This window comes from Bos javanicus, chromosome 1 (genome assembly GCF_032452875.1).
Source record: "Bos javanicus breed banteng chromosome 1, ARS-OSU_banteng_1.0, whole genome shotgun sequence".
In the NCBI taxonomy this organism is placed as follows: Eukaryota; Metazoa; Chordata; class Mammalia; order Artiodactyla; family Bovidae; genus Bos; species Bos javanicus.
The window spans coordinates 1,402,559-1,415,340 of record NC_083868.1 but is presented as its reverse complement, the minus strand read 5'-3'; the positions used below and the strand labels follow the sequence as shown (position 1 = coordinate 1,415,340).

The window sequence follows — 12,782 nt, the reverse complement described above, 5'->3', positions numbered from 1 at the left end:
AGGGGCCCACGTGTGCTTTGTCCTTTTCCCACCAGTTTGCTTGTTGGGATTTGCTGGCATGAGATGAAGGACAGGATGCCAAGAAGACTTTCAGATTTGAGATAGCGGGACCCGTAAGTATTTTTCTCTGCATCTAACAGACTGAGGTCTCTACTAAAAAGTTCCTGTTTTTTCACTTCTCTCAAGATACCGGAGAGGATGGGGAATGAGGACACAGTAACCAAAATCATAGATATGGTGAAATATTTGGTCTCATTGCTTGCAGCCACATGGGCAATTTGCAATTTGCAATATTAGTAGATCTCCACCCTGACCCCCATGCCACCCTGGCCCAAATTGGTAGAACTTGGATTTTTAAGCATGAGGGATAAAAGGAATTATATTTTTCTTCCATTTTGCTATGAGTGCTGGATGCTCCTTGTCACAACTTAGAAAACAGAATTTATAGAGAATCAAAGTTGTAAATGGCTTCCCATGTTGCTCAGTGGTAAAGAATCCATCTATCTATGCAGGAGACATGAGTTCAATCCCTGGGTCGGGAGAAGGAAATGGGAACCCACTCCAGTATTCTTGCCATGGACAGCGGAGCCCAGCGGGCAACAGTCCGTGGGGTTGCAAAGAGTCAGACACGACTGAGCAACTGAACACACAACACACACACAGAGTTTTAAATATAGGAGATTTTGACTCTATAAGCTACAAATCCCAAAATAATCAGAGGGGGACTTTCCCCTGACATTTCATGGAGAATCTATGCCTACCTAGTTCAGATTTATTTTAGGAAAATATCCTTCAGCTATTTTTTTTTTAAGTTTTAAACTTTACAATATTGTATTAGTTTTGCCAAATATCGAAATGAATCTAGTTCAGGTTTATTTTAAACACAGGTGATTGCCTAGACTTTGGGGTTTAAACCTCAGTTTTGGAAATTGTGGAACATCTTGCCATCTTCTTGAAAAATTGGGTAGCAGATAACCTGAGCATGGGAATAAACCACTGACCATGCCCATGGGTTTTCTGTAAACTGTTGGGGGTTTAACTCCTTCTTTCTGATACTCTCTTCTGCCACTACAGCTGCTAAGTCACTTCAGTCGTGTCCGACTCTGTGCGACCCCATAGACAGCAGCCCACTAGGAGAAGATAATTAATCACTGTAATGTCGCTAAGTCGTGTCTGACTCTGCAACCCCATGGATTGCAGCCCTCCAAGCCTCCCTGTCCTTCACTATTTCCTGGAGATTGCTCAGATTCATGTCCATTGAGTCGGTGATGCCATCCAACCATCTCATCCTCTATCGTCTCCTCCTCCTGTCCTCAATATTTCACAGCATCAGGGTCTTTTCCAATGAGTTGGCTCTTTGTATCAGGGGGCCAGAGTATTAGAGTTTCAGCTTCAGCGTCAGTCCTTCCAATGAACATTCAGGGTTGATTTCCTTTAGGATGGACTGGTTGATCACCTTGCAATCCAAGGGACTCTCAAGAGTCTTCTCCAACACCACAGTTCAAAAGCATCAATGCTTCGGCGCTCAGCTTTCTTTTTGGTTCAACTCTCACGTCCATGTGTGACTACTGGAAAAACCATAGCTTTGACTATAGGGACCTTTGTGGGCAAAGCAATGTCTCTGCTATTTACATGGACAGAAACCATATGCATGTTCAGGCCTCACTAGATGTGTCATGACTGTGCCACTGGTGCTCAGAATGGATGAACGAATAAATATAAATATGACTCTCATGACCCACGTGGAAATGAGTCAGGAACTTGGCTCATCACTGTTAACAGGTTGCTGTCAGGGACTGAACTGTGTCTCCCCCAAATCTCATGCTGAAGCCCTGACTCCCAGCACTTCAGAATGTGACGATATTTGGAGATAGGGTCTTTAAAGAGCTGATTAAGGTAAAATGAGGTTCAAGGGATGGACCCTAATCCCAAAGAACTGGTGACCTTATAAGGAGAGGAGATTAGAACAGAGACAGGTGGAAAGTCCAAATAAGAACACAACAAGAGGGTGACCATGTGCAAGCCAAGTAGAAAGGTCTCAGGTGAAACCAGACCTGTGATACCTTGATCTTGAACTTCCAGCCTTCAGAACTGCAAAAAAATTAATTTCAGCTATTTTGTTATGCAACCTTAGCAAACTAACACAACTGTGAGTCTCTCTCCAGACCTATTGCAGATGTGATGTACCATCATGGATAGCCAGCAGTTCCCATTCGCATATCATAAGCCAGACAGGAATTGTTCTCAGTGTGTTCCATGATGCTTTAAAATCCAAAGTGTATCCATGGGACCAGCTCAGCTGTAAGAAAGCCCTTTATGAGGTCATCATCCTACTCTGGCCAGAGGGAGGCAGGCAAGTTTTGAAAAACTCTTGAAGACCTCCCATGCCTCACTTTGCAAAACCTCTTTTGAGAAACATCATTACCAGAAATCTATTCAATAGCATCAAGAAGAAGCAATGTCTCCAGTATTTGCAAACACTGAGAACACTGCAATACGATGGGTTTACAACAGTATATTTTGGGGAAACTGATATCCCTGAGAGTCTTGTAACTGGGGAAGATTTTAGTGATGGTTATTACATGCCGACTCCAACCTGGTGTGTTGTGCATGCTGGTGGTAGTCAAGGATGGGTGCCGTGGAAATATCGAATGTTCCTAAGGGATGAGTTATGCATCAAACAGGAAGACAACCTCTTCTTCGAGTTCTGTGATGTGGTGAAGAAGGCCTATGGCAAGTGCGCCATTGTGGTCAAAGAGAGAAGGCGGCAGGACGAGACGAGGCCGAAGGAGGGCAAAGAGACTGAGGCCCAGGCCCATGTCCCCTCGGTGGTTAACTTAACAAGCGTCACATGTTGTCCTGAGGTAGCCAAGTCCTATGGCCATAAACTACTCACTCTGCCTTCTCCTTACAATTACCTGAACCCTTTAGACTCAGCCTGGTCTTCTCTGAAATGGTTCATCATCAATAATAGGAAGGAGTTTTGTCTGCAGTCTGTGGATGGTGTCTATTCTTACCAGTATATACTCTTCAGTGATTTAATCAGCAAAGGAATTGAAAGGATAAACCTCAGCAAGTGGAGGACAATAACTACCAAAGTACGAAGATGGGAAAATTACTATCTTGGTAAACTTTCTTAGGGGTGGTGATCCCTCCGACCAGTGGTAGGACGGTGCTGTGGGCATGATCTTTCCTGATTCTGTTGGTCTTGATTCTGGACCCCTGTGGCCAAAGACACTCTAATAATGACCTCACAGGGATCCTGGGAGAACTGAGGTTCCTAAGGGCTTTGGTAAAGTGCTGATGGGTTGCTGAGGGGTTTCATTAAATCTTGTTGGTAAATTAGTAATCTTGACTCTCATTCTCATCAAGGCCACTTTGAGGGCTATTATGTCCGTGGGAGGATTCAGGTTAACCCAGTCCAAAGGAGCCTGGTGGTGAGTTGAGGTGAACAGAGCTAAAGGTTGTATGGTCAAAATTTAGGTCTGGGAGAAAAAGAGAACCGAGTGTGTGGTCACAAAAAGTTGAAATTAACTAGTGTGCCTACCAGTTTCAGTCCACCAGAGTAATCCATGGGGAGGCAGTTTGCCATTGACAGTTGTGGTCTAAGTGGTGGCTGAACTGGCTTTTTCCTCCCATTGCTTGAAAGCAAGGAGGCAGAGGGGTGAGCAAGAGACACCCAAGGAAATTAAATCCCATGCAGATCCCCCAAGGCAACTTGGTGGTCCCCATGAGGAACCTGGGAAGCTATGACAGTAGTTGGTTCAAGTAGGACTTAGTGGGCAACTGGGTGACATAAACAAGAGTGTCTACAGCACCTACTTATCCAATTCATCTCCTATTCCAACTGCAAGAGTCCAAACAGTTCAGTTCAGTTCAGTCACCCAGTCATGTCCAACTCTTTGCCACCCCATGGACTTCATGAATTTACTCAAACTCATGTCCATTGAGTTGGTGATCATCTCATCCTCTGTCATCCCCTTCTCCTCCTGCCTTCAATCTTTCCCAGCATCAGGGTCTTTTCCAATGAATCAGTTCTTTGCATCAGGTGGCCAAAGGATTGGAATTTCAGCTTCAGATCAGTCCTTCCAATGAATATTCAGCACTGATTTCCTCTAGGATGGACTGGTTGGATCTCCTTGCATTCCAAGGGTCTCTCAAGAGTCTTCTCCAACACCACAGTTCAAAAGCATCAATTCTTTGGCACTCAGCTTTCTTTATAGTCCAACTCTCACATCTGTACATGACTACTAGAAAAACCATAGCCTTGACTAGACAGACCTTTGTTGGCAAAGTAATGTCTCTGCTTTTTAATATGCTGTCTAAGTTGGTCATAACTTTCCTTCCAAGGAGTAAGCGTCTTTTAATTTCATGGCTGCACTCACCATCTGCAGAATCCCAACAGGAGGTCATTAGAGCATCATGCATTTGCATCTTCGGACCCTGGTTGCTGAGCCACCTGTGGTTGATACAACAGCATCCTATTCAAGTTTGGAGCTGCTGTTGATGGTAGTTGTAAGGATTAGTAGTGGCATTTTTCACTTTTATAGAAAAACACCTGCCTCCTATTAAACATATCAAAAAACTCACTCTTGTTTATGTATGTTCAAGCATTAATTTTACAATTGAAGTGATTATGCTAGGGTATGTTGAAAACAACATCTGAAAATTGCTACCCAACTCCCAACAGACTTGCCTATACGTCACATGGTGAGACTAGGTTTCTGCTAGCCAATATAAAAGTGAAAAATGCCACCACTAATCCTTACAACTACCATCAACAGCAGCTCCAAACCTGAATATTTGCTTGTTGCCCTGCCCTACTCACTTCCTAAAAGTCTTTGGATTATGCAGAAACATTCTGTCAGAAAAGAGATGTTCAGTGATTTTCAGCAACTAAGTGGTGGACTCCCACAGCATTTTGTTTTCATGCATTTTATCTGGGATGAATTTCACCCAGCACTGCCAGTCACTTGGAACCAGGCAGTCTCAGCTGCACCCCCAACTTTACAGCCTACTGTGCTGTATGAGTTTCTTGTGACAGCTGTAACAAATGACTACACACTTGTTAGATTAAACAAACAAAAACTTATTCTCTCCCCATTCTGGAGGCCTGATGTCTGAAATCAGTTCCACTGAGTCAACATCAAGTTGTCAGCAAGGCCACCATCCCTCCATGGGTTCTAGGAGAGAATACATTTCTTGCCTCTTTCAGCTGCTGATGGCTGCCAGCATTCCTTGACTTGTGGCCACATCACTCCAAACTCAGCTTCGGTGGTCACATGACTTTCTTCTCTTCTGTGTCAAATCTTCCTTTGTTTCCCTTTTTTTTTTTTTCCCTTGAGGACAAGTAATAGGACTCAGACCTGCTTGGTGACTTCAGTGTCAGGGGCCTGAGTGTGGGGATGTTGAATGCCCCCACCTCACATTTCTCTCACCCTGTCCAGAGTTCTGTATTGACAAGCAATAAGAGCTACACAAACTTATCTCATTTCATCCTCACAACAGCTGGCAATGTAGGAATTGCCACTGTCTCCCTTTCTCAGAAGGGTAAACTGAAGCACAGAAACATACATAACTCGCTCCAATGTGGAGGAGCTGAGTTTCAAATCCAGAGTTCCTAGTTAAGAGTCGTTATTCACACAGAGCATTCATTCATTCTCATAACAGTCCCTCTATTTTACAGATGGGGAAACTGATACCTTGAGCAGACACTTGGATCAGTCAGATTCTAAAGCCTACGTGTCCAGCTGCATGCTTGGCTTGGTTAATGAAGCCCACCTTTTCTTTCTCACCGCACAATTCACAAGGCGTAAGGCTCTCTGACATCAGACAGGCATCAACCAACAAAAGAACTGCCTCCAACTGGACACCCAGTAAAATGTATTTCAGCACACAATCGAGCCAGAGGAGATGCCTTTTCAAGACACATGATTTTGCAGTGAGAAAAAAAAAAACAGAAAAAAAGGAGGTTTTAGGTTATCAAATGAACAAGATAGACCAACGGGAGTTATTTTTCTTTGAAAGCCAAAATGATCAAATAAAGTGAGATTAGGATTGTATTCCTTTGAGGATTTGTTCAATCATTAGGAAAACAAGAAGGGGAAAGAGAACATTGGTGTAACTGGAGATCAAAGGGCCACTGTCAATGCGCTGTTGGGGTATGTAACATCAGACTCGTCATTAAGAAATGCTGCTTTATGCCCAGCGTGGGAACTCCCAGCAGAAGAGAATGGGAAACGCACTGGGCTTCAGGAATCAGATGGACCTCAGTAGAAGCTCAAGTTTCCAGCTTGTTAACTAGGAGACTTTGGACAAGTTACTTTACTTCCCTGAGGCTCAGTTAACTCATTTGTAAACTAGAGTTATGGGCTTTAAATGCTTAGCACAAGCCATGCCACTACCTCAAGAATTCCCGTTATTACAGTACAGGCTGGGGTTCCAGAAACACATCCACAGTTAGCCCTACTGTCACTGACCTCATTTCCTTTCCACTCTTTTAGGAAAACTCTCACTGCTTTTTATCATTTGGTTGTAATAAGGGTAGACACAGCCATCTTAAGATACTTTAATCAAAGGAAATGATGTTCACTGGCATTTCTTTTCAGACCATCTGTGATAGGTTAGGGAAATAAGGATAATAAAGTTTCTCCTGGTGGGGTGGACCAGAAGGGATGGTGAGGATAGCCTGGAGTCTTTTGGGGGGGCAGCGCTTGTATGAAGTAAACAGTGGGTGTCAAGACACAGCAGCCCTGGGCTCATGGACACGTCCCCTGGAGGGGACTCTGTGATGTTGGTGGCACTGATTCCTTCCGAGAGCTTGGCTGATGGACCCTCTTGTCCTGTTTGGTCCTCACCAGCACTAACAACCATGTTGCCACTCCCTTTCCACAGGCCAGAGTGCTTCCCCCCACACGGCCCCAACTCTAGGAGGTGGGATGTTGGAAAATGGCTGTGCCCTGGGATGAGCCCAGAAGTAAATAGGAACACGGAGCCAGATGCCTCCTGGCTCTGGCTTTGACCACTCAAGGAAGGTCCAGGCTCAGCTGGGTTGATGGAGCCCACACCTGGCCAATCAACGGACCAAGCTGCACCCCCACCCCAGGCAATACAAACTCCTTCCATCTGTGACTGTTTTACAGAACATTTTTACATACTTGATCTCATTCAGTTTAGACAACCACCCTGTATATAGGCAGGACAGTGATCTTGAAGCTTATTTTACAAATGAAGACGAGGCCAGGTGGTAACTGACTCACCTAGGGGCATGCACACACCCCTGTAGGGACAGGAGGGTCAAAGCTAGAATCCACGTCTTCCTGTTAGGAAGTCCTCACATCCCTCTCTAGCTGGCTGTATGGGTCAGCCAGGATCAGGCCAGGCTACGAGTAGTGGAGCCCTAACCACAGAGGTTTAAACAAAGTAGGAGATAACCCCCTAACCCCGCAACCAACACAAGAAGTCCTAAGGTGCTAAGGTGGCAGTTCACGGTTAATAGGATGGATCCATCGTCATAAAGAACTCAGCGTCCTATCTTTTTCTTCCACTGTCCTAGACTTGGTTTCGTCCTTGAACTCCTAGTCCAAAATGGCTGCTGACCAAGTCATTGCATTAGCATTTCCAGCAGAAGAGAAGGAGAAAAAGTGGAAAGAAGGACCTATCCTTTTTCTTTTAAGGGACTTTCCAGGAAGTCTCACCAACCAGACTTAGGCTCAAGGGAAGCCGGGAAAGGTAGTCTTTACTTTGGGTGGTGAGGCGGCTAGCTGAGCATCCCTGCTTTCCTTCCTTTGGATGTGACCAGTCGTCCACTCAGCAAAAATGAGAGCAACTTCTATGTGCCTACAGTCTGTGCCCTGGATAAGGGTCCAAAGAGAGGAAGCTCGGGTCCTGGGGGCAGTCAGGCTGGTGGTAAGGAGCACCTCTTGGTCAGTGAGACACTGGAGGTGAGGGAAGTGAGGGGTCAGAGTCCAGGGCTGGTGTGGGCAGAGTGGCAGGAAGAAATGAAGCTGGAGCCGAGCGCAGAGGAAGAGGTGTGGCTTATCACGGAGAGAGGGAAGGGACTGCCTGCCCAGGCAGAAAGTCAAGTGTGCCCAGGCTACCAGCTTCCTTAGTCGTGGGTTCTGTGAGCATGAAGCTGTGTGTGTGTGTGTGTGTGTGTGTGTGTGTGTGTGTGTAAGGGGGCATATTTAGAGTGGGGAGCAGTGTGAATGGAATGAATTAAGAATGCAAGTGTGGAAAGGACAGGGTGGAAACAGGAAACAACGCGTTGCGTGAGAAGTCTGGGCTCTTCTAGAAGGAAAGGAAGACACCGCAGGGTACGGAGCAGGGCGGTGGGCTATGGTTTCCAGGTTATGGTGGGGAAGCATAACTTTGCCCAGTGAGGAGTCCAGCTCCTGGTTAAACACCCTTGTGTGGTTTTCCAGGCCCAACGGCGGCAGTTACAGAGGCGTCACCCGGCAGGGCTCATGGGGACAAAGGCTGCCGTCCCCCAGCAGACTTGGAGACCAGCCGCACCCTGCAGTCTCTGCAGGGAGCTGTAGTCGAGAACTCAGCGTCCCCCTGGCCTGCAGGGAGAGGGGACTGCAGACCTCAGGCCCCCAGCCTCTGCCCACTGGGGCCGTGGGCACCCCTCTTATGCTTGGAGCCGAAGATGTTGCCTCAAGCAAAGTGGAAACTGAGGCCGCCAGCACAGCTCCCCTGGGCACCCCCTTGGCCCACATTTAGCAAGGCCTTTAGTGCCCAGGCACCTGGATGCCACCCACCCCCACCCAGCCAGCTTCCCTCCCCCACCATTCCTTTTGCGTCTCCCTCACCCTGTGACCCAATGCAAGCTTACTCCTTCTGGAAAATCCTTTCCCTGCCCCCTGCCTTCCCCTCCGGCTCCCATTGGCTCTGTCCCCTCCTGTGAGGTGTGCAGCAGGCAGCAAAGCTGGGAGAACTTCTTTACAATTTTCAAATAACCAGCTTGCTGTGTTTTCAGGTGAAGTCCCTCCAAACTTAATTCAGTGGGGCTAATTGCGAATTTGGAAAAAAAAAAAAAGAAGTACAGTACAAAAAAAATCAATATATTAGTGTTCAACACATCTAGAAAGGATTGGGCCAAGAAAAGTGAAAAGTGAAAGAGAAAGTCACTCAGTCGTGTCTGACTCTTTGGGATTCTCCAGGCCAGAATACTGGAGTGGGGTAGCCTTTCCTTTCTCCAGGGGATCTTCCCAGCCCAGGGATCGAACCCAGGTCTCCTGCACTGCAAGCAGATTCTTAACCAACTGAGCTAGCAGGGCCAAGGAAAATACTGGGCCAATATTTGAAAACTAACTAGTTATTTGTAACTAACATGGCTCAGTGGATAGAGGAGCCTGGCTAACTACAATCCATGGAGTCACTAAAGAGTTGGACACGACTTAGCCACTGAACAACAACGAACCTATTGCTCAGGCATAATTGGTTTCCTGACTTTGCAGACCACACACACACACACCTTCACACACACACACACACCTTCACATACACATACACACACACCTTCACACACACACACACACACACACACTGCCCTTCACATACACACACACAGACACACACACACACACACACACTGCCCTTCACATACACACACACACACACACACACACACACACACTTGAAATAAGAATGCAAATAGCACTGTTTCTTTTTTTTTTTTAATTGTTCATTTTATTTTTGTCTGTGTCAGGATCTTGTCTTCTGCCCTGGGCTTAGTTGTCCCACAACATGTGGGATCTAGGCTCCCTGCTTGGAGATGGGACCCACGTCCCCTGCCTTGAAAGGTGGGTTCTTAACTGATGGACTACCAGGGAAGTTCCCCAAATGGGCGATTTCTGTTTCCTCACGCCCTCCCCACTCTTCACAGCCTGGCCTCTGTTCTCAGCGTGTCCTCTTGAAGACCTGATGACCCACGATTTCAAAGACCAAGAACTGCCTGCCCGGTCCTTGCTCGGGGGTGATAAGTGCAGCCCCAGAGCTGATCTAGAGGACCGTATCCTCTCTGCCTTTTACAGAGAGGTCAGCCTTTCTGTGCTTTTGCTTCCTTATTTGTGAGATGGGAAGATGACAACTGTTGGGGGTCATCGATGTCAAGCGGGTGTTCGAGTGAAGGGCTGAATGAGGAATCGCGGCTCCCTTCTGTCACTCACTCCTCATTCTACCTCTCCAGATGCTCTTTCCCAGCCTGGCTTCTGCTTCACCTCCCACTCCCCATATTTAAAGCCCCAAAGGAAGTTCAAGGACCATCTCCTCGGAATCCCCTGAGGGGGGGGTTCAAATTTGTACACGGATTACCAGTCTCCCCCACAAGGGTTCTGACGCGTTGGATATGGAGCCCAACCCAGGAACCTGCATTTTAAACAGCCTCTTGTGTGTGAGAACCCAGCCTCAATCCTCTTTTCCCTGCAGATGCTCCATCACCCCTGACTTCCCTCCGGGGTGGAGGAGACCTGCAGGATCTCAGCACATCCTGGGCCCCAGCAGGTGGTTGGGAAGATGTCCTCAGGCAGGTGCGCTTCCCTGAGATGAGAATTTCGGAGATAGACTGGCGAGAGGTGACCTTTTAATAAGCACCCCAGACTTTTTGTTTGAAATATTTAGCTGCCGAAATACATTATGGATGTCTCTGCCTCGTTAAGCAAACTTTCACCTTTTCTTAACCACTAGATTCATCCCGAGCAGGTTAACAATAAGTGGTGTTCACGATGTGGGCTCGGTGATTGTACAGACGAGGTCTCAAGCCTGGTCTGCTGCTCACAGACTGTCTCTCTTGCTCTAAGGTATGTCTGCTGCTAACAGCCTTTCTTCATTTCTTAGGTCTAGTATGACCTAAGCTTGAAACCCAACCCCCCCTTCCAAATGTGTTAGGAGCTCGTCTAATAAGATTACATAGGATCCTACACTCTCCTGTATGTGGAGGACACAGATTTCAGTTGATGCTCTTTGAAACACCTTCCAGCTGCCCAGGGATGGTGTTCTTCTTACAGATTCATTCTCCATTATGGTCCAGAGAAGGGCTGGATAAATGCAATCAGATGGGATCCTGAGTATGGGCTTCACCAGTCACTCCATCCACTGACATCTCTGTGCATTCATGTCTAACCAATTATTTAAAGTCAAACTAAAAATCTACTGACTTCATGTATACAGATTGGAATAGTATCAGTAACTCCAACAAGTGATTAATTGTACAAACTACCATACAATTGCACTCATTTCGCATGCTTATAAGGTTATGCTCAAAATCCTTCAAGCTGGACTTCAGCAGTACGTGAACTGAAAGCTTCCAGATGAACATGTTGGCAGAGGAACCAGAGATCAAATTGCCAACATTTGTTGGATCATAGAGAAAGCGAGGGAATTTCAGAAAAACATCTACTTCTGCTTCATTGACTACACTAAAGCCTTTGACTGTGTGGATCACAACAAACTGGAAAATTCTTCAAGAGATGGGAATACTAGACCGCCTTACCTGTCTCCTGAGAAACCTGTATGTGGGTCAATAAGCAACAGTTAGAACCTTGCATGGAACAACTGACTGGTTCAAAATTGGGAAAGGAGTACAAAAAGGCTGTATATTGTCATCCAGCTTATTTAATTTCTATGCAGAGTATATCATGCAAAATGCTGGGCTGGATGAACCACAAGCTGGAATCAAGATTGCCGGGAGAAATATGAACCACCCCAGATATGCAGATGATACTACTCTAATGGCAGAAAGTGAAGAGGAACTAAAGAGCTTCTTGATAAGGGTGAAAGAGGAGAGTGAAAAGGCTGGCTTATAACTCAACATTCAAAAAATGAAGGTCATGGCATCTGATCCCATCATTTCATGGCAAATAGGGAAAAAAATGGAAGCAGTGACAGATTTTATTTTCTTCGGCTCCAAAATCACTATGGACAGTGACTGCAGCCACGAAATTAAAAGACACTTGCTCCTTGGAAGGAAAGCTATGACAAACCTAGACAGCATATTAAAAAGCAAAGACATCACTTTGCTGACAAAGGTCTGTATAATAGTCAAATCTATGGTTTTTCCAGTAGTCATATATGGGTATGAAAGTTGGATTGTGAAGAAGGCTGAGCGCTGAAGAATTTGTGCTTTTGAATTGTGGCATTGGAGAAGACTCTTTAAAGTCCTTGGACTGCAAGGAGATCAAATCAGTCAATCCTAAAGGAAATCAGTCCTGAATATTCATAGCAAGAACCCTGGAGAAGAACTGACTCATTGGAAAAGACCCTGATGCTGGGAAAGATTGAAGGTGGGAGGAGAAGGGGACGACAGAGGATGAGATGGTTGGATGGCATCACTGATTCAATGGACATGAGTTTGAGCAAGCTCTGGGAGCTGGTGATGGACAGGGAGGCCTGGCGTGCTGCAGTCCATGGGGTCGCAAAGAGTCGGACATGACTGAATGACTGAACTGAACTGAACATATGGACTTTGTGCCCACTGCCTGCCCACTTTAACAATCAAGAGTGTTTTTTCCAGGTGGCATAATGAGGGTATGGTGAATAGCAAAAGAAAGTCAGCCTGTGTGCCTGTCTTTCAATGGGGCTGCAGTTCTTGAGCTAATTCAATACCCTGCCTGCAAAGACTTAAATTTTGTACACTCGAGGCAAAATGACAGTTCACTTCAAACTCCAGCAGCCTCTTGCATTTCCTTTGTATTTTCTTATCTCCTTAGAGCTAAAGATGTTTCATAAATGTGCATAATGGATTCCGTCAAATGAAGATATGGACAAAATGATTTAGCAGG

General features: G+C 46.0%; 1 protein-coding gene across 1 annotated transcript; it reads left to right on the top strand.

The window, feature by feature from the left end:
- Positions 1-792: 792 nt before the first annotated feature.
- C1H21orf140 (chromosome 1 C21orf140 homolog) lies at positions 793-6,062 on the top strand. Its single transcript, XM_061399259.1, has 2 exons — positions 793-3,098; positions 5,687-6,062. Exons 1-2 carry the CDS (start codon positions 2,385-2,387, stop codon positions 5,705-5,707), a joined length of 735 nt encoding a protein of 244 aa, XP_061255243.1. The 5' UTR covers positions 793-2,384; the 3' UTR covers positions 5,708-6,062.
- The last annotated feature ends 6,720 nt before the right edge of the window (positions 6,063-12,782 follow it).